This window comes from Stenella coeruleoalba, assembly GCF_951394435.1.
Source record: "Stenella coeruleoalba genome assembly, chromosome: 9".
Taxonomy (NCBI): domain Eukaryota; kingdom Metazoa; phylum Chordata; class Mammalia; order Artiodactyla; family Delphinidae; genus Stenella; species Stenella coeruleoalba.
Window position 1 is genome coordinate 77,541,833 of NC_137155.1, and position 22,449 is coordinate 77,564,281.

A 22,449-nucleotide genomic window follows, 5' to 3' on the forward strand; every position below is an offset into this window, starting at 1 on the left:
ACCGTATGATGCATCCTTCTGTGAAAATGAACTGACCCTCTGCGACAGAAGAGGTTCTTCAACTGGAAGGTCCATCAGAATCAGCTAGAAGACCTGTTAAAACAGACTCTTGGGTCCTCCAGAGTTCCTGACTCCACAGGTCTGCAGTGGGGTCTAAGAATGTGCAGTTCCAACAAGCCCAGGTGATGCTGATGCTGCCGGTCTGAGGACCACTGTTCCGAGATGCTCTGCCCTGGGGCAAGGATATGAATGTGCAGGCCATCTGATGTAAAGGCTTGGTGTTCTTTTCAATAGGCAACTGTGCTTCCTAGGCCTGAACTTTTAAAACAAACTGCTATTATTAAGAGAATTATAAAAATTACTTTTTGCCCCTTTCCAACTTCAGAGGAAAGGAAGGCTCTATAAAACCCCTCTGACTGAAGTTTTTACACAAGAGAACTACCAATTCCAGAATCAGCACCTCCTAAATGGAAGTATCCTTTCCTAGAGCCTGACTGTCCTTCTTCCCTCACTCAGACACACCCTCCCCACACCCTCCCCTGCCCACACTCCTCTTTCCTAATTATTTATTTTGAGATCTCAGGAGTTACTGCTTTAACCATCCTGCTGCTAGCACTCTCAACACCTCTAGCTGGGATTTTTCTTCCAAGGCCTCATCCTTGAAGTCCTCAACACGAGACTCACCTAAACACTTTCTCCTTTACTTAAAAAGTAGCTTTCCAAGCTACCTGCAGTGTAGTGGTTAAGACCAGGAGCTGTGGAACCAGACCAAGTCCAAATACAGGCTTTGCCACATACTGGCTGTTTAGCTTTGGGCAAGTTACTTAGCCTGGCTGGGTCTCAGTTTCCTCATCTAAAGAATGGGGGTACTAATAACATCTACCTCAGAGTTGCTGTTAGGACTAAGTGGCTTTCTACTGTTAAGTGCATATAACAGGTATACTGCAGCTGTTAAGTGCATGTAACGGGTATACTGCAGCTGTTATTTTTCACAGCCACCTCACTGCCACCTTCACAATCATCAGCTTCACTCAGGCTGCTACACATTTGAGAGAAAAAGTCATACAACTTTGTAATTGGAGATACGGGTCCAAAATAGTAACATTAAATTTCACATAATAGTAAATTACAATTAATGTGAATTGTCTTGTTAATAAATTACAACTAAGTACTGCCTTTTGCTATACTGTTCCAAGTATCTCATTTAATTAGCACAGACCTATACTTTCAGCTACGTAATGAACAGCACCTATGAGTTCTTTGGGTTCCTCAAATTCAGCATACTAAAAATTTGAACTCCCCTTCCACCCTAAACTTGCTTCATCTAACTATTTTCTACCTCAATGAATGACACCATCATCTCCTACTGGCCCAGGTCAGAAACCAAGGAGTCATCCTTGACTCTTTTTCTCAACTCCTTCTGACCCATACCCTTCTCTTCTGTATCCACTATGTGTTGCTAAACTGAAGATGAAAGCTACAGGTACAGGCAAGTTTTCAAACCACTGTGACTGTGGTCAGTAAGAAATGAAGTAGAAAATTCCTATCAGAAAATGAGATCAAAGAACATTACCCTGGACATGACCCACCTTCTATTCATCTCACCCAATTCACCCGTCACGGTTTTCGTTCATATTTTCATCTTATCAACTCCTGGATTATTGCAACTACCCGCAAAATTCCCGGTCTTCATTTTCCTAAACCAAAATTCTACATGACACTCAAAACTTCTTTAAAAAACACTGTTATTCACTGTTCCCTCCACGAGCATGCCCTCTGTCCCAATCCAGTGGTTCCATTTCAAATGTTATTTTCTTATTTAAGCATTCATTGCCTTCCCAGTTGAAATCCACTCCTTCATACTCCCAGAAGCCTTTAACAATTCCTCTCCATGAAATGTAACCCTTTATAACTTGACATTTAGATTTTTACCTGTATTTTTCAGGAAAGTGAAAACCAGTAAAGCTGAAGGAATCAGAGGATAAAACTAGAACTTGACTAACATAAAGACTCTTTGGAAGAGCCCTATGGCAGTGGTTCTCAATCTTGTCTGCACATTGGAAACACCTGGATACCAGGTACCTGGGCCCCATCCCAGAGGTCTTGGGTACAGCAAGGGCACTGAGCATTTTCAAAGCCCTTCACGTGATTCTGACATGCAGCCAACGCTGAGAAGTACTGCTCTATGGGGAATATAAAAAGGAGTTGAGATTAATAAAGGATTCTTAAATAGCAGTAAAGATCTGGTGGAAATCAGTAGAGATGACTCAGGGTAGGCAAATGGTACTGCAGAAAAGAAGTCTGGAAGTCAAGGAATTCAGTAGCACTTCGTAGACAGAGTGGGACTAAAATGGCTTACAACTGGCTGTAGGCTGAAGTTGGAGAAGATGAGATGGGCTTGGAAAGGATGGTTAAGGGAAACTAGGCTTGGAATGAGAACAAAGAGCAAGTGGTGGAAATGAGGTCAAGTGAATTCAGAGAAGGAATTCTGAAAAAGGCGCCGTAAGTTGGGAGGTGTTCAAAGACGACAGAACTTCTGGGGCAGCAACGAATGTTTCAGATGTAGGGAAGTTTCCAAATCAGGGTTACCCTGCTTATCAACAGTGATGAGGAAAATTCCTATCAGCAGCTGAAGTCAAAGAACACATATCTTGGAGGTCTGACGAAGATGACAGCATAGTTGCAGAGAGAGGTGTTATAAGCTGTGGTGTAGTTATTAAAAAAAGGGACGTTTTTTGGAGACATTGTGATGGAATAACTCTAACACCTGTGCCCAGGGACCAGATCATCTCTCCAACTTAAAGTACATTACCCACCCCCCCCAAAAAAAGTTCTTACAGTTAAGAAAACCAGGTATGTATCTTAAGATATTTCTGTATCAGTAATTGTAATAATCCTTATTTTTCATTACTAAGCGCTAAACATTTTTTAAAATGAAGTACAAAACAAAATAAATTCTAAAAAAAACACCAAAAACCCCAGTGCTCACAGTAAATGATGGAGTGGGAACATGGAGTTGCCATTAAATGGACTCCTTCGCAGTTTCAACGTGTGAAGGCTTCCTCTGTACTTCAATGCATCTTCAAATTCTGATCCTTTCTCCCACTTGATTCCTGCACGCTGCTTCAAAAACCAGTGAGTTTTGCAGAAGGAGAAAACACTTTAACTGTATATACTAAGCTTAAATACCATCAGAAATGCCAGATCCTGGCTCACTAAATCCTTTGAAATACATTATTGTAAATATTATGGCTGACCAACATCTCTACAGGACAACTGCGTTACAACAATTCTATAGCAAGAGACAGGAATACGATCAGTGTAGTGTCATATAATACGAGGAACTATACAGGTAACTTCACCTATGGCATCGCCCAATCAGTGGTCAAGTGCTTTAGAATCATTTTCACTTCAGTAGATAGTAAATCCAACTTATCCCAGTTATAAGGAAAAAAGTTTAATTTTTATAAGGAGTATCAAACCCCTACCTAGCGAGGTGAGCAGGGGGAATCAATTACCAGAGAAATGCAAAAATATATACAAAGGAGAAATGCAAGGGAAATCCATTATGACACTGGTATTGGGGACAAAATAATTCATATTATAGCCCCATGCCATTATGGCAAAATACATTTGCATCACTAGGTACAAGAGAAAATGGTGTAGCCCACAAAACAGGTAAAAATCTATTACAATGAATAATACCTAACATTTGACATAGCAGTGCTATTTCCAGGTTCTAGTTATTAAACCCAGAGTGAAAGTGGTTTATTGATCTGTTTACAGCATTCTAAAGACAAGGATTAAAACTGCTGTTTTGTTCTGACCTAAGAAACAGCGACGGAAAGAATTTAGTCCACTGCCTGCTACATGGTAGGCACTCAGCAATGACAGTTCCCAAGTTCACTGATGTGAGCTTTCCTTCCCCATTTCAAACACAGATTCTAACTATCCTTTAAAGAACCTCTGTTGAAAATCCTCAAATCAAGACCACAAGCACACTGTGTTAAATGTTTGATGTTCACATTAACAAGAGACATTACATGCGAATTTCTTACACATGAGGGTTAAGTCAGGTCTAAGATTGACAATGATGAACAAAGTGGAAGAAAAGGAGGGGAAGAAAAGGAGAAAGCAACGAGAGTGCAGAGGAAGGATGGAAAGAACAATGTTGGTGTCAGTGTGAAGAGCAAATAAATTCCTCAAGTGTTGGGTCTATCACGGAACACGTACCCCACATGAATCTGCTGAAAGTACACAGAACTATAATAACCTGAGAACCCTGGGCTTGGGGACTGCCAGCATTACCAGATGCATTCATTTCCATTGTTCCAATGATTCTAGCAGGTAACCAGAGAAAGTCAGTCTAGCCACCCCTATAAGCTGCCAGCCCCTCGTGGCAGAGATGCCAACAGCGGCCAGTCTGAGAATGACAGCTTATTCTGGCTTGGGAATCCTACCAGATGTGGCTCCCATGGGGTCCTCCGTGTCCTGTCTCTTCAGTGTGATCTGTGGACCTTCAGGGAAGGACTCTACTCTGAAGATAAACTCAGAAAGACACATGAAACAGTGTCCCTGCTAAATCCTTCAGCAGCCTTGGTGCTATGCAAGTCCTTCAAAGAGCAGCTCTTGGGATTAATTTCATCAAAACACCTCTCCACGGTTGGGTATAAAAAAAAAAACCTGTATCTACCAAGCAAGGCATCACCCCCATCTGGCCGTCTGCCTAGTTTGTGCTGTGTCTCAGTTCTCCCTGGCCTTCGAGGAATGTCTTTCCTCCTTTAAACAGTCTTCTCTGGCACTGCAGTTAGAATCAACTACTGCCCTCCTGCCAGTCTCTGGATTCCAGTACCGTTAGTACCGAGCAACTCATGAAATTCCTCTTAATAAAGCTCTCTCTAGGGTTGCACAAGAAATCAAATCCTTGTGTCAGCCCTGGAGAGTTCAAAGCCCTTTGTTAAAATTACACATGCTAAATTGTAATACTGAGTTCTGGGCTAAAAATTGTAATTTTCTATATTTTCCAAAGCGATTTGGGATGAAAATTTTCAGGATTATGTTCCCATTATTTTGTATGACTGGGATAAAACTGTCCAGTTTTTCAGATTAACACATAATAGTTACGTTATTTAAAACATAATAATTATTCATTTACTCAAATATTTGAGGGTCCGGCACTGTGCTGCATCCTGAGAATACAGTGAACAAAACAAACAATCCCAATATGTCATAATAACTTCTACATTGTGGTACTTATCTACAAAATAATATGACATAATTAAAGTGCCTTATTTAATTGCTAGGGAGTAGGGTGGGACACATGGGAAATAAATACACAATTACTAAATATAGGAATTCTTCACTTAAGTCTTTCTATACATTATGAACGTGTAACAATTATGATAAGCAATACTGGGCACTGAAATCGCTCCTATTCACTTAAGGAGTGCTAGTATTTTATTAAAATTTCTATCATTATATATACGCAGATCACATAAGATGTACTCATGGCTGAATAGAACTATTTGTCAAAATACTAAAATTCTATACAACAAAATTTTCATGCCAAGAATGAAGAAAACACAGCACAATGACCTCAAAATTAGTATACTGTACTATAAATATCAAAAGACACATTTTATTCTTCCTAGTATATAAAAGGTAATTTATGTTTTTCAAACTTCATCGATAGTTTCTGTAATATAAGGAATGTATAAATATGTTAATTTTCTTACCAAAACAAAGCCATATATATATATATATATACACACACACACAAAAATTTAGGGAATAAAGTTTATCCTTGGTTGGGAATTCCCTGACGGTCCAGAGGTTAAGACCTGGCACCTTTCACTGCGGGGGGCCTGGGTTCGATCCCTGGTCGGGGAGCTAAGATCCCATAAGCTGCATGTTGTGGCCAAAAAAATAAAAAGCAAAGTTCGTCCCTGGTCATGTGCATACAGAAATAAACATATATACTCACAGGAGTAACACACACTGACAAAAAGTTACATTTAGTAAAGGTGAAAAACGGGAAAAAAAAATCCTGCTAGTACTTTTCTTCTGTCTCTGAGACCGGACAAAGCATGTAGAAAACTACCGAAGTAACAAAAAAAAAGACACAGAAACCACACTTCAGACAAACTGCTTGTTAGTACTTAGGACCTGATTTCACAGACAGGTTTAATCCACTTCCTCAAAGGCCATGCTGTCAAGGTGGACGATGAACGTTTGCTGCTACTGAATTAGACGGGCCATCGTTCTGAGAAGTAGGGCACTCCTCCACGAGCGTCCCTTTATTTGACCTTCCCGCAGGAGGAAGTTCATTACTTGTGCCCTCTTCACGAGGTGACAGGATACCAGGCAATTCATTCAACATTAGAACTTGCACAGATTCTGTTCCATCTTCAACATCCACCTGAATCCCCAAAGCTTTAAGAATGTCACATTTGCACATGGGGCATGTCCCACGGGCTAGAATCCAGGGGTCAATGCAGTTCTTGTGGAAAAAATGTTTACAAGTCAGAATACGAACTGTATCATTAGGCTTATAGAATTCAAAGCAAACTACACAGCTATCTCCATTTGGACTTACTTCCTTGTCCCCCTCTTTAAGTACCCGAAGTTGAAGCTGGCCACATGCTTTCTTGAGATCACTTGTTAACCGCTGCCATCTCCTGTTCTGAATCCTTGCTACCCAAAGTCTTTGAATATGATAAAAGATGAAATACGCTAGCGGAGCGGTTGTGACAATCACAAAAGAGACAAAATAGTGATTCATCCAGATGATGTGTTTTCTTCCCACCTCAATCATGACTGTAACGTGAACTCCCTTCTGAATTAAATGCAAAATCTCCATGCCTTTCAAGTTACCAATCATCACCACGACGATGTCTTTAAACGCCTGATGAGACATGGGAAAAACCCGATTGCCAGTTCCTAGGAAGTTATAGATGATCACTCCGCTGGCTCCCTTCTCCACGGCCACCTTGATCTTCTGTGTGAAGGTACAGCCTCCCCGTTCAACAAGTGCGAGCCACGTCTCCGAGTTCTTCGATGTGCTGAAACTGGTACCGGGGTCACATGCGTCTTGCGTTTTTCCCTCTGGAGGCACGATAACTCCCGCCACTCTCTTGAGAGCAGAGCTTCTTCCAAACACTCCAGTCTCCCCCAACTCTGACAACATGCGATTCCCAACGTGAAATGATATGTTCGTGTATGCAGTCCAAACAGCTCTGGCTCTGCAACAGTGCTGGCTAAGCAGCCAAAGGAAACTGAATTTCATGAGCCAGGAAGAGGCAGTGCTGTTTCTCCGAGTGCCAATCTTGAGTAGATGCATCTCTCTCTTATTGCCTGAAGGACTAACCCAACAAAAAGATGTGGCTTCCACATCTGCTGACAATCAACATAAAATATTAAAGTGAAAAAAACCTTCTGGGTGAAAACAAGTTCCACTGTCTTCCAGCATGTTTTTGTAAGAAAGATGTCTTATGAGTTTCAGATGTTTTTTTGAGAGAAAGAGAAAAACTTTAGATTGAAAAAAAAAATCCCAGTCTCACTACTGTAACTCTACATACTGCTTACCGTTGGGTGGCATGATTATGACATAAAAGACAACACAGCCAATTAGGTAAGAGCTTAGAGCATGCTGTACCTTTATTGGCTTGACTGTTTCAAATGTTGTTATGGGTAATTTCAGTGTTGTTACAGGATGGATTCAATCCTTGAGTTACTACATGTAATGTTACCTGGTATCACGTTAAACTAAAGAATATTAAAAATTGTATAATGCAACGCGTTTTAAAACCTGAAAGCATATGCAAGAAAGACCATACGATTAACACTCTCCTTCACAATCAGTGAAGGAAATATCTGTATCAAAATGGCAAGTTTCAAAACCATGAATAAGAGTTAAGAATTAGCACTATGACCAGATATGGGATAAAAGCGGTAAGTAACACTGTTTTTAACTCACATCTGGTCACAGTGCAAATTTATCTATCATGTAAATTTTTGAACTGAGTTTATTTAATAAAGCTTGCTCAGAAATTCGTTGGACAGGTTTGGTTTTGATTTAACTTTTAAAAGCAGGGCATTCCGTTAAACTACTTCAGCCTCACTACCCTCACTCTTACATTGATTATACGTAGGGATGACAGCAGTAAAGACGAAAAAGCCTAATCTCATTTCTCTGCAGACCTTGGGTCTGCAGAGACATCTGTTAGTAATCTCACAATATTTTGAGGGAAGAGGAGGACGGGTACAGGGGAAAAGATTAAATAGAGCAATATTAGTTTAGCACAATTTACTTTGATCCAAAATGTAGCTATAGATTTTAAAAAGAAAAACTTCAAGGTCCTCACTTAAATTTAACCACTGACAGCAGTGACTGTTAAAGGTCATAGATGCTTTTAACAAAATGTTTGCCAAAATCGACAAACATCGTTGGTGGAAGACCCCGCATACACTGTCAGTTCTGCCTATATGCTGCTACACTCCGGCCAATGGCACAATATGACTTCAAAGCCAAAGAATGACATGTGAACTAACAAATACGGGCAGTCACTGGCACTGCCATACGCTTTCTCAGCGGTATCTCTCAGTGGTTCTCATTCACCAGCTAGGAAACCAAAGGCAAGGATTTTGACCTTGGACATAAATGTCTCTGACCTCTGTGCATAGGGTACTAAGAGACACTTTAGGCTGGGTCTCACCAGGACTACGGGAGCTAGTGTATTCTTACGAAATATCAGTCAACAACGTGACAGCTCAAAGTAGAAAAGAGGAAGGAGGAATGGCACCTAAAGGCCCAACACAAAGTGGCATTAAAAGAAAAGAACATTGATGTGACACCTCTGGCTCACAGTGGTCGATCTTCTTTCCCAAAGACCATTAATCTGATCTCCACACACCCACTCTTTAAAAAAGACAGTGAGGCACACAGTGGGTTGACTCACAAATTGCCACTGGAGTTGGACATCAATGCTTTAGCGTATTATCCAGAGAGATTTTCATCAAAACAACAAAACCCACGTCTTCAGGCCTCTCATTGCTATACAGGTGTTTATCTACCAGAAAAAAGGAAGAGGCAAAATAAGGCAAGAGATACAATTTGGAAAGGCAAATGAACAAAACTGCAGTTCTGCTCTAGGTCTATATTATCAAAATGTCCCAAATAGAGACATACCACCATCTTAAGAGGAGCATTTACTAGAGTCAATTCTAGAAGGAAAATTTGCAACCATAGCCGATTCACTATGCTAGGATTTAAAGGGCTCTGGCAAACAAAGGTGACTTTTTTTTTATAATGCTGCCCTAAATTAGGCCTATAGTAATTTTTTTTTTTGGCCTATAGTAATTTAAAATATTTTTAGATACATAACCAGAAGTGCTACCATCTAAAATAATTATTTGGAACACATTACCTACCCAGTCAATAGCTTTGGCAACCAGATTTTCTGGGTATTAATAAAATTAACCACGGAAAATTAAATCAAGATCTAAACCTATAATGAAGTTTACTGAACAGAAGTATTATTAGATATCAAAAATTAAACATATGGAAGCAAAGTATAAAAATGAGTATAAAGAAACTTTAAAATATGACTAACGCTCTGTGGCATCAATGTCACAATCATTGTAATTTGAAAATCAAGACTAAATTGCTTTTAATATACACTAACATCCTTATTTAGATAAAGGCAAAAATGTATAACAAAACACTAGAAAAACAAGTTCAAATAGATGGAGATGATATGGAGTTTTATTTTTAAAGTACACAAATGTCACCCTCTTTAGTACTTGCATAGACAAGCTGCAGTTGAATTTTCTCTCTACATAAAGTGCTAAAAGAGAATTCATCTTCATTGTAACCTTTGGTAAGACTCAGTTACATCTTCAGGAGACTCTCTGGGTCTCTTAAGTTTTCAGAATGTGACACTTGCACATGGGGCATGTCCTATGGGCTAAAAGCCAGGGGTCGACGCATGCCTTATGGAAAAAATGTTTGCAAGCTAAAATACGTACTACATCTTGAGGCTTGTATATGTCAAAGCAAACAACACAACTGTTTTCATCTGGATCTAGTTCCTTATCCCCTTCTTTGAGCACCTGCAGTTGAAGCTGTCCAACAGCTTTCTTCACATCTGCCTTTCTCTGTCTTCGCCTCCTGGTGGAAGAATTGGGCACTCGAGGTTTCCAGGCACAGTACAGGAACAGGTAGGCCACTGTGGCAACCGCAAAGGTAAACAGAGATATGACATAATGGCTCAGCCAGGGCATGTGCATTCTCCCCACTTCAATGATGATCGTCACACAGACTCCTTTCTGAATCAAGTGCAAAAGTTCCATGCCTTTCAGGTTGCCTATCATCACTGCGACTATATTTTCCGTTCCCTGGTGAGACATGGGAAATACTTGGTTGCCCGTACCTGGATAGTTATAGATGATCACCCCATTTGCCCCCTTCTCTGCTGCCACGTTGATTTTGTGTGTGAAAGTACAGCCTCCTCCTTCAATGAGGGCCAGCCAAGAGTCTGCTCGCTCAGGCCTGCTGAAATTGGTCATAGGATTACAAGCGTTCTGATTCCATCCTTCGGGAAGTACCACCACACCAGACACCCTTTCCAGAGGAGAATGATTCCCAAACACGCCACTCTCTCCTAATTCTGATATACTCTGATTGCCCACCTGAAACGTTATATTCAGGTGGGCTGTCCAAATGGCTTTTCCTTTTGAGTCAGGAAGGCTAAGTAGTAGAAAGATGCCAAGCCTCCACAGTTGAGATGAAACAGAAATACGAATTGAAGGAGTAATTCTAAGTAGGCTCATTCCTCCATTTGCCTATTAACTGACAAACATGAAGAAAAAAAAACCATCCGTTGTAAAAGAAAGTCAAGAAGCTACCTTCAAGTGTTGGCAGTAGATCATTAAAGCACGTAAATGGAAAAGGCCTTCTATCTTGCTCCTTCTAGCATTTTTACTTTTGGTAGATTATCTTTCTCATAATGAAACAGAATAACAAGACTTGTTATTGGTACAATGTTATTTCAAGAAAACTGTGACTTCCTAATGGGGAAATTGTGACATCAGAGGTAGTTAGCCAATCCAAGAGTTTATATTAGTGCACTGCATACTGAAATCCTATTGGCCAAAAAGCTAGGCAGCAATGACTCATGTACCAACCTGAATAAACTCTAAAAAAAAATAATTTTTTTAAATACCTCGAGTTTCTTTTCTACTTCTGGATAGCCTGAAAATCTGCCTCAACACTTTTTGCTCATTGTTTTCCTATCTATAAGGCAAAGGAGAAATCGTTCATGTATAAGTGTACGTCCCTGTCCAGTCACCAGTTCTCAGATATGGTTCTGTGCTACCCAATATGCCATTCTATGGGAAGCAGGAACAAATCATTCCCTCTCTCTTCCAACATTAAATGCTTATCCCAGGCCTAAAGAGGGTAATGTAATATAAACTTATACTGTTAGTCTGATATATTGCCATCTTGCAAGGCGAATTCAACTTTATTCACTAAAATCACTACCAAGAACCTATACTATGTGCTGAGCAAGTACTAAGTATGGGTCATCTGTTGGAGAAGACACATACACCTACTTTGTGGAGATTATCTGGTGAGGGCAGATTTTAAACAAAAACACAAATGTGTAACTGCAAGTTGTGATAAGAGCTCTGAAAGGAAGACAGAGTATCAAAAGAAAGAACAAATGTAAAGGGGATCCAAACTTTGATTCGAGGCCAGAGGCCCAGGGCACTGCTCTCTAAGAAAGTGACAGTCAGTCTGAGGCTGGACAGATACATCAGAATTATCCAAGCAAAGTGTGAGCTGAGAAGATTCCGGGCAGAGGAATCGGCAATTTCAAGACCCTAAGATAGCAAGGGACATGGCAAGTTAAAGGATCTGAAGGAACATGAGTTTGGCAAAGCGAGAGAGGCAAAAGTTAAGGTGATGAGGGGAGGCAAGGCCAACAGCAGTCAGAGGTTCAGGATCATGAACCATAGACTAAGGATTTTGGATTATGTCCCAAGGACCAGAGAAACACACTGAAGGGTTTCAACCTGGGGAGGTGACTTAAGTGTTTCAAAATGTTCACTTTTTTAAAAGTGCACTTTGGCTTCCTGAAGTGGAAAATGGATTGGAGGAAGAGGAGAATAAACTGATGAGATGAGTGTCTTCTTTTAGGCAAAAGAAGACAGTGGCTGGGACTCTTGAAATAGCAGTAAGGATGTAGAGACAGACAAATCAAGTTACTTTAAAGGTTGAATTAACATACGTGGTAACCAGAAGGGTAGTAGTGGGCAGAGCAAAGGATGACCACAGCTATCACAAGTCACTACATTACTTAGTTGATGCAAACTGTAGAATCTTTACTGCTTTAAAGTTGCTTTAATGCTTGTTTGCATTTATTTTAAATCTTCACCTGACTTCACTCAAGGATTCAATAAATTGGCAACACTCATTCAAACATTATTTACTATATACAGGACACATGCTACGCATGTCAAAAAGAAAAGACAGCCTCCATTTGCTTGTGTGTGAAATAGACAGCAACATTTAAATCAGAGGCATGTTAAGAATTATGTCATTTTCACAAAAGGAATTACTGTACTCCCTGGTCTGTAATATTTTAGTTAACATTTGCTGTTAAAAATAAAATTGGAACCAATCAACTTGCCCCATGCACAGAATTTTATGCAGGCAACATTTCAGTTCACATCTGAACTGTCTTTACATGTAGACTTTTCCCAGGTTCAAACAGTGTGAAATCCTGGCTTATTTATTAGCAAAGTGAAGCCTTACCACGAAGACAGTTATCATCATCATATCAGAGGCTGTTTGTTAAATATACGATTATTTAACATTTAAAGATAGAATTACATTAGTTCTTAAATCCTAACTTTGCTTTTCTGGTTTGCTGATTTTCAAGGTTGAAGGAGTTTAAGCAGTAACTATATGTCAGCTCAAAACATCTCAAATCTAAAGGTGCTTCATATGGTTGAAAAGACCAGTTTGAAAAACTTGGTAATTCATTGTATTTTCTCACCATATGAGGAAGCAGTCAAGGCAATGGAAGTTAGAACTTCCCCCCTCTCTTTCACCTGAGTCTTAGGACAAACGCACCTACAAAAAACAATCCTTTATCTCTAACGCAGTGGTTCTCAAGTGGGGGATACTTTTACCCCCCAAGAAATATTTGGCTATTTCTGGAGACATTTTTGATTGTCACAATGGGCATCTAGTGGGTAGAGGTAAGGGACACTGATAAATATTCTATAATGCACAAAACAGCCCTGTGCAATAAGTAATTTTCTGACCCAAAATGTCAATAATAGCCTTGGGAGGGAGGAATCATCCCCAAACTCACGTGTCCCTGAGAAATGAGGCCTGAGCTCTTATCACAAAGTTTATAATTGGCAAAACATCCATCAAGGAGGATTCCTCAACCAGTCTCCGCTTCCTGTTGTCTTTGAAATAGAAACAGTGGACACCCGCACGAGTGCCTATTAGTCCATGAAGCCTGATTAAAAATTGCATCCAGGACTCCCCTGGTGGTGCAGTGGTTGAGAGTCCGCCTGCCGATGCAGGGAACACGGGTTCGTACCCTGGTCTGGGAAGATCCCACATGCCGCTGAGCAGCTGGGCCGGTGAGCCATGGCCGCTGAGCCTGCGCGTCCGGAGCCATTGCTCCGCAACGGGAGAGGCCACACCGTGAGAGGCCCACATACCGAAAAAAAAAAAAAAAAAATTGCATCCATTTGATCAGGACCAGATCCAAGAGTCTTCTGTGCTGGGGCCAGGATGTCTGAACAGGAAAGGAGGGAAGTGGGCAGTGGGGGTGGGAGAAGGAGTGGAAAATGGATAACTCGTGTTACTCTAATCTGTGACTTTTAGACCATTTATTCAAAATATAGACTTTCTATCTTCTTAACAGTCAAGTATTAAAGAGGTTTTCATTAGCCTACCTGCCAGGTTCAACCAAAGGAGACTGAAATATACTAAGGCTGGCTGATCACGTTAAAAAATGCCTGCCTGTTCCACCTTGCCACTCTGCCTCTTTAAGGACAGTATGTTGATTTTTCTCTTATACAGGCCCATTTCATTATCCCCCAAGGTGGCTACTGCTGTTCCAGGCAGACCACATTCAGAAGCACAAAGAGACTTTTCTTCTCCCATCTCTCTATATAAGAGCAAGGCAATTTTCTTTTCCAGAAACCTACTAGACTTCCTTCAAGGTCTCTCTGGCTAGCAGTGCTTTAGAGACCCATGCTTAATGGAACCCCTGGAAATCAGAGTAGAATTATCATGATCAGCTAAGGTTAACCAAGATTTATCCTGCTATGGAAAATCCCTTCCCTGACTGAGCACATGGCAGAAGGGAACACGAAGGTAATCAGTGCCCTGCCCCCAAAGGGAAAAGGTGTGAACTGGAAGGTGAGTAGGTAAACAAAGGTCCTGAGGTTTACCCAAAGGAATGATACTTAAATAACCATTAACCACAGCGAACACATAATATTCACTATACACAAGGTACTGATATGAGCTGGAGCCTATGTTACCAGGGACACAGCACGGCCCTGCTCTCAGGGGTCATCATCTAGGTAGAAGAAGAGAGTAATACACCAATTAGGTACATGCATATATATATATATATATATATATATATATATATTAACTTCTAGGTTCTAATTAAAATTCAAGTAGGTTCTAATTAAAATTCAAGAAGGTTATCAATTTCATTAACTTGGCGGTGGGTGGGGGGTGGGAATCAGCAGATCTCTATCCCTCCACTATTCATCAACCTCTGTTAAGAATGCTCAAAAGTCCAGAAATCTCTACTTTGAGAAGAAAAATAGCCAAAAACTCTCTGGGCAATGCTTTGTAATTGTATCTCTAAATGCAGGGAACCCTGAAGAGACTTCAATAAATTACCTCCCAAGTCACCGTATCCAGGGCTATGATATTATTAGAGATCTCTAGGAATCCACAAAGCACACTGGATTTGCATTTAATCTTGAGAAAACAACTGTATAGGGTTTCTGTGAGTAATTAAATGCATCATAATGGGATTTGACAGGAAAAAAACACTGACTCTAAGTAGCTTACTGAGAACAACAAAATAGCAAGTAATGCTAATGATATTCTCTGAAAGAGATATCTTTATTTCTAAAGATTTTTAAAGGCAAAACTTACTTTAAAACGTTATTATCTTTGATTGCAAATTGGTAAATCCTTATAAAAATTTCTTCTAAATTTCTCCTGTAAATTAGTCTCTACTCCCACATATTCTCCCAGACATATGCAGTAAAAAAATTATTCTCCACATACAAATACACTTTTTCCACTTAATATTTCTGAACCCAGGAAAGTGTTCTGAATATGCTAAAATGAAATACAGTAAATTCAAAAACTAATAAATCTTTGAATTACTTTCACAATCACATACTATACTAGAGGCAGGTACAGATGTGTGAAAGTCACAACATTTACTCAGGCTCCTATTCATTATTCTTTATATTAACCAATAAAATAACTTTCAATATCACTAAAATCTCTGGTAACTAAGTATACTAGAAAGTAAAAATAGCCAAGACAGACATTTTAAATCACCATATCACTAGCCACGATTTCTTCGCTATGTAAGCCAGGATTACTATTCCCCTCTACTTATCTGCACGCCTAACAGTGGGATGGATGATGAAAGGGTAACTTGTGTAAGAGCTCCAGAAGTCCAAAGCTCCAAGAAGCCTTTGCAACATTAAAGAAAGGGAATTCTCACTGACGGTTCTCAAACACCTAACACAGCACCTGGCTCAAAGAAGTTTGTCTGAATGAATGATTAACATGATCAGGTTTACCACACTTGAATTCTTTCCACTGCTTTAGTTTGGCATAATCTTTCCACAATCTAGAGTTTTGCAACAGCATCTAATCTTCCATCAATGTTCTGCTCACCTTGAATTCATTGTTGCCAGAGCAACCTACAGAAAAAAATGAAATTTACAATGGCATTCCTGTTTGCCTAAAACCTTAGATGGCTCCCTCTATCCAAAGGGTAACACCCAAGCTTCTAGAAGTGCAAATATAAGCCTCTCCAACCTGGTCCTCTTTCCTTCAATCCAGCCTCATTTTCTACTGTTATCAGTCCTGAAATGTATGCTTCTTCAATTCAAAGGGCTTATAGTTTCCTGTGCTCCTATTGCAGCAGTCACTGTATAAGCCCTTAGACAGGCTTTGTTCCTTTTACAAAACTCTGTCCCTACGATAGGAACAGTAATCACAAAATGGCCCAATTACCTCCCTCCCAGTGATGCCCTCTGCAATGTGACTTAGCAGGTCCTTCCATCAGGTCGTGGGATTTACCTCTATACCACTTGATTTCGGATGGCCTGATAACTCAAGCTGGTGAACAGACCGGCACGGACGTGATGATGTGCGAGTTCCGAGCCTAAGCCTCAGGTGGCCTTGCACTCCTCCCCTCACTCTTGGGACCCCACCGCCCTCCAACAAATAAGGTCAGCCTGACAGAGAAGGACGCAGGTGCCCCAGCTGAGGCTACCCTAAGTCAACCTACAGTGGGCAAACATATGCGAGCACCCAAGATGAGCAGAGACGTCTCCATAATCCTGAGGTGACCACACATGCATGACTCAGTACAGCTGAGACCTCAGTTGCTTAGCCTATTTAGACTCCTGAGCAATGACAGATACTGACCTTTGAAAAAAGGAGTTTATAAAAGAATACTGCCCTTATATACAGTGAGTTTTTATACAGCAGCTGATATAGTTCCCTCTACAAAATGATCTATTCCATTAATCTCCAGGTCTGGGACTAAATCTTACTCTCATTCTTTCAATACTCAGTTTCCAGCACATTGTAAGTTCTCAATGAAAGTTAATTAAATTGATAGCGTCTTATCCTCCAAATTCTAACCTGTAATATTACTCATGCAATAATGCATCTACTTAATTTTATCTTCGTCAGGGTGATCATTCTAGTTAGAGCAATAGTTAAATATACATAATAAGTTTAACCTTTAATTCTTCCACAGATTTAATACTCATAAAACTGAATTTCTTATAGCTGTACCTGAATTCTAATAAGATAAATGAGCACTTGGAATATGACCAAATTATCTTAAACTTTAATGGGTATAAATCAAACTACATAAATTGCACTCTCTTCCACATTCTGAATTCAACTCAAGGTCTACAAAACTTTAACACTAAATTGAAAACAACTTTTCCTTCTCATTCAATCTGCCAAGTTACAAGACAGAATGGCAATCAACAGAGTAGAAAAACATTACTAGTAGTTTGGAAAGTAATGGGGGCAAAACCTCACACCACAGCCTGTGCACTCAGAGGACAGAGAAAGTAGCTGAATATTCCTCAGCAAACACAAGATTAAAGACTAAGGACGGTAATTGGTGGTACTGTTCTCTTTCTTTGAGACTAGGACAAAATACATCTTAATATTAACTCAATCATTTAGACTGGATTTTTGTTCGAAAGGGCGGAGAGAAGGCAACATACTCAAAAAAGGAAAAAAAATTAATAAATAAAAGCAGAATCTTTTGAAGAACCACCAGAACTTGCCCTGTTCTCTGAACAGACTATTTTGCTCCTGTAGTTAAGAACCGCCAGGGATGAGGAGCCTGCTTTTGGAGCCCTGTCATTTCAAAGTTGCCCTAAAACCCTTAGATTCTAGACCTTCTTAAGCCACAATCGGGGTCATTGAAGGTTTTTTTTGTTTGTTTGTTTTGTTTTTTTTTGCGGTACGCGGGCTTCTCACTGCTGTGGCCTCTCCCGTTGCGGAGCACAGGCTCCGGACGCGCAGGCTCAGCGGCCATGGCTCACGGGCCCAGCCGCTCCGCGGCATGTGGGATCCTCCGGGACCGGGGCACGAACCCATGTCCCCTGCATCGGCAGGTGGACTCTCAACCACTGCACCACCAGGGAAGCCTTCATTGAAGGTTTTTATAAGCTTTGTCTTCCTAACACCAGTCCCCTGGAGTGCGGTTAACTCTGAGTGAGCTCTTAGCAGTCAGAAATAGCAGGGCAGCGGCGATTAAGATTTTCCCACTCAGATCCCTTACGTTTTTCCGATTCACAGGTCACAAAACCTTACTCATTTATTAGGTAATTTAATCCCTCCTGGGAAGCAGCAGAGAAGAAAAAAACAAGAATATGGAGTCATCACACTAGCAGAAACTGTACTGCGGCACAAAGTTATGTGCAACAGACCTGCCATGAAACCCAGTCTCTGCCATGTGCTAGCTGTGTGACGTAAGTCACACTGAGCCTCAGCTTTCTCATTTGTAAGATGGGGGAGTAAATGACTGCCTCTCTGGTACACAGTATCAGATGACCTATTTCACATCTCTTTGTAATTCACTAAGCACAGGGCTAGCTAGCATGGCAGGGGCTCAGCAAAGAGGCCCTTTCCCCCTTCCAATTTTATGAAGGCTCTTTTCTGTTTTCCACCTAATAATATTTTCTCATCCTTCAAGGCTGATCCCCATCTCCCTTTTGCAATCATCCCAGTCAAAACAACGTGCTCCCATTTTTTTGTGTCTATTTGACAGTCATTTAATTTTGCCATATATTATATAGTGTAGTTAGATGCTTATATGTCTGGCTATACTTTTGTTTGATTTAGAATGTCTTGGAAGAAGCAATGTCATCTTATTTCTGTAAATCCTGTTTCCTTCCCTTGTTCCCAGCACAATAAAATTTGCTCAGGGTCCCCAACCAATGTGTGACTTTTCAAGCACTTATTCTTCAAAATATTAAGACATAGCAGCAGCTTTCAGCAACCTCTGCATTATACAGTCATCCATTAAAAAAAATAGAACCGGCAATGATTTGCCATGTCGTCCCTCAGCTAAGAATTACTTTGACAACAGTTGTCCAGAAAAAGGCTTATTTAACATCACAGGATCAGAGGCCATGTGTCTCACATTTTCTCTCTAAAAGTCAAGAATTCCATCCACATCTCTGTATCTGAAAAATGATATAAAAATTGAGTTATAGCCATAAACTAACAACTATTTCTAATATATAAGCAACTAGACTCTACAATATTTTAAATGCTCCTTTAATTATCTTTTATATATCAAGATATATATATATATATATATATATACACACACACACATACCTATATAGATATGTATCAAGTCATAAGCCAAATAGTCATTATCCAGAGAAAAGTATCAGAACAATTTTGTTCATTTCAGTGCCTCAAAGAAAGCCCTATCATCATATGAGCAGTAATAGTTACAGCAACTAACTTTCTCAACAACCCTTGAGGCCTTCTATTCCCGGCCCAAGACACTCAAATCCTGCAATCCCTAGAAACCATCTGACTAACCAGGTACAAATCATGTTCTTTCTACTGTGAACTGCCTCTAATTTTTTATCACTAAAAAAACTTGTAGCTATACTTTAGAGTAAAAACAGTATATATCATATATATACATTTTTAAAATAAAAATAAATCAAGTACTATGTACATTTTTAAGAAAAAAATACTATTGTTCATTTTTCCACATCCTTTCTTAGGAAATTATATACTACCTGGTGATATTTTTCCACAGGTGTTGAAACAACATTAATTTACTTTTCATTCTAATAAAGGCTTTTTTGATTCTCAATTATAAGTTTTTTGAGGGTAGGATTTTGTTATATTCCTTTGTCTTCCTACAGAGCCTAGTACACTGATTTGTGTAAAATCAATTACTTATTTGATTTTTCATAATAAAAGTGACTCTCTGACACGAAGAACTTGGCAAGTCCTATTTTTCACATACGCTCCAGGATGACAATCCAAGAACCACCTACTCAATACCTACACGATTCTCTCACTCATTCATGCAAATATTTATCAAGAACCTACTATGTGCACAGTTCTCAGTGCTGAGGCTACAGCAGTGGTCAAAAAACCAATTTTCTATATTCATGAATCAATCTTTATTGTGTACCTGGGGATTCAAAGATGAATGAGGTCAAGGGTGTATCTCACCCAAGAACTCTGATGTGATAAATAAGTAATGTGAAGTAAACGGCAGAGCAGTAGGAAAGGATAAATCCTGCCCTAAGATGGAGCAGTTTATTCACACACTGTCCGGATACCCTAAGCTAAGGTACCACATTCACTAGTATGCTTCATGCAGTTTACAATAAAGCAGGCCAAACAGCACATGTGATCACAAAGCTTCCTTGACTCAGGTTCATGAAGCTCACGGAGCTGCTATATTTCTATATTTAAAAACAAATCTTTGTTTCGTATCATGTTTCACAGTAGGTCTCATTAGTTTTAACAGGAATAGGAATTACTTAAATTTCACAGGTTTAATTAATTCTGAAGCTAAGCTGCCTGGGTTTGAAACCTGTATTTACACTAGCTCTGCAACCTTGGGCAGCTCACTTGAACTTATATGCCCTGGTTTCTTTACCTGTAAAGTGGGGAAATTAGCAGTACCAAACTCTTAGAGCTCTTATGCGGGTTAAACAAATAAATGTACAGTATCTAAAGCATTCAGAACACTGCTTGGCTCATACACAGACCGATATGTGTTACCACCATCATCATCTTTATAGTCTTATTCACTTATTTTACTAGATAAGAGTGATGTCAGGGTCTTTAAGGGACTTTCTCAATCCTTTAATTCTAAGGAAGTCTCTATATTGACATAAAACATTTAGTATCACTTTTCCATATATAACATACATAACTACTGATCTATTGCATAAACGCCTGTTAACATCTGCAGCTAAACAGTAAGTGATTGCCCATTAGAGAAAGTATTTCATGATTCATAAAGGATGCATGATAAGAGAGTTGCTTATTATGAATATTAGCCTCTTAATGTATATGCCAACTTCAAAAAACAGGTCCTGGGCTTCCCTGGTGGCGCAGTGGTTGAGAGTCCGCCTGCCGATGCAGGGGACACGGGTTCGTGCCCTGGTCCATGAAGATCCCACATGCTGCGGAGCGGCTGGGCCCGTGAGCCGTGGCCGCTGAGCCTGCGCATCCGGAGCCTGTGCTCCGCAACAGGAGAGGCCACAACAGTGAGAGGCCCACATACCGCAAAAAAAATAAATAAATAAAAATAAAATAAAATAAAATAATGAACGTACTTTGAAGAAATGCTTTTGGTCAAATATCGTGGAGAAAAAGAAATATATTGAGTAGCACACCAAGATCCCAGGTATTAAAGAGAGGTAAAGTAAACCAAATATCCAAAGGTACAACCACTTTAAGAAGAGACAGATAGGGACTTCCCTGCTGGTCCAGTAGTTAAGATTGCAAGCTTTCAATGCAGGGGGTGCGATTTCGATCTCTGCTCAGGGAACTAAGATCCCACATGCCACACGGCCAAAAAACAATAATAACAACAAAGTTTAGCTTAAAAAAAAAAGATAATTCTTAATTGTCTATATAAAACAGACATACAACCAAGATGGAAAAGACTATTCATAAAATCACTGAAGGAGTACCATTTATGGAACTAAAAAAATTAATAGCAGACAGACTTTGGAGAATTTGTAAGCCCTGAGTATAAAGATATATTTTCAATTTAATTGGTGATACAGGTTTACTAGGGTTTTTCACATATATGGATATATTCACACACACATACACATACTGCCATGGTTAGAAATGTCCATCACAGCTAAAGGCTACCAAAAATCTAATATATTAGAAAATCGCTACTGATGGATTAATTGTTGAAAACAGCTGTATACAGGAAACAACATGTAACATCCCTGAAAAGGGAGACCTTGAAATACATAAGCCAAAAAAGATCATAAAATCATAGAATACTAGGTTAGAAAGAACAATAAAGCCCAACCGTGCTTCTGAAGCATCTGCCGTCTTTGCGGAAGCACAAAGCCATGAAATTGAGATCATAATGGAAAGAAATTCCATGGCACTACTGAAGTGATACTTTAATTTAAAAATTATGGAGAAAAAACCCCAAATATACAATTTTACACAGAACAATAAATGCTCCAATACTCATCCACTTAGTCAACAAGCTTTTGTTGAAAGCATTTGTGTGCCACAAAATACTTGCTACATTTGTGGAATAAGATGATAACCAGGGCAGAAATGGTTCCTTCAGGGAACATACATTCAAGAAGTCATTAAGATCTAGGTCGACATGTTTCTCAAAATACAGACTGAACCAAAGTCATCCCCAGGTGCAACTTCAAAATTCAGATGCTCCATCCCAAGGAATTATGATTCAATAGGTATTGGGTAGAACCCAAGATCTGTTTTTAATAAGCTTTAGTGGAAAGAGTGAGGTTTTGGCTCTGCTATTAGCTATGCAGCTTTGGGCACTAGTCACTTAACTTTGTCTCTAAGATGGGAATAATTCTGTTTAAAAGGTTTATTCTGAAGAATAAAAACATTTTCCAAGT

The 22,449-nt window shown here is 39.7% G+C and overlaps 2 protein-coding genes across 8 annotated transcripts in view; both read right to left on the reverse strand.

The window, feature by feature from the left end:
• The window catches only part of CADPS2 (calcium dependent secretion activator 2), a 486,383-nt gene that overhangs the window by 353,666 nt on the left and 110,268 nt on the right, over nucleotides 1-22,449 (reverse strand). Inside the window, exon 2 of one of the 7 annotated variants that reach the window (XM_079931400.1) lies at nucleotides 15,971-15,996. The exons of the other annotated variants lie outside the window; for them this stretch is intronic. The gene's annotated coding sequence lies outside the window, so the exon portion shown is untranslated. The remainder of the gene's footprint in view (nucleotides 1-15,970; nucleotides 15,997-22,449) is intronic. 7 annotated transcript variants of the gene reach the window in all.
• Nucleotides 5,883-11,179, reverse strand: LOC307191482 (E3 ubiquitin-protein ligase RNF133-like). The gene is given in 3 exon segments (XM_079931615.1): nucleotides 5,883-7,347; nucleotides 7,350-7,487; nucleotides 9,930-11,179. Coding segments are annotated over 3 exon segments (2,175 nt in total). The 5' UTR covers nucleotides 10,831-11,179; the 3' UTR covers nucleotides 5,883-6,211.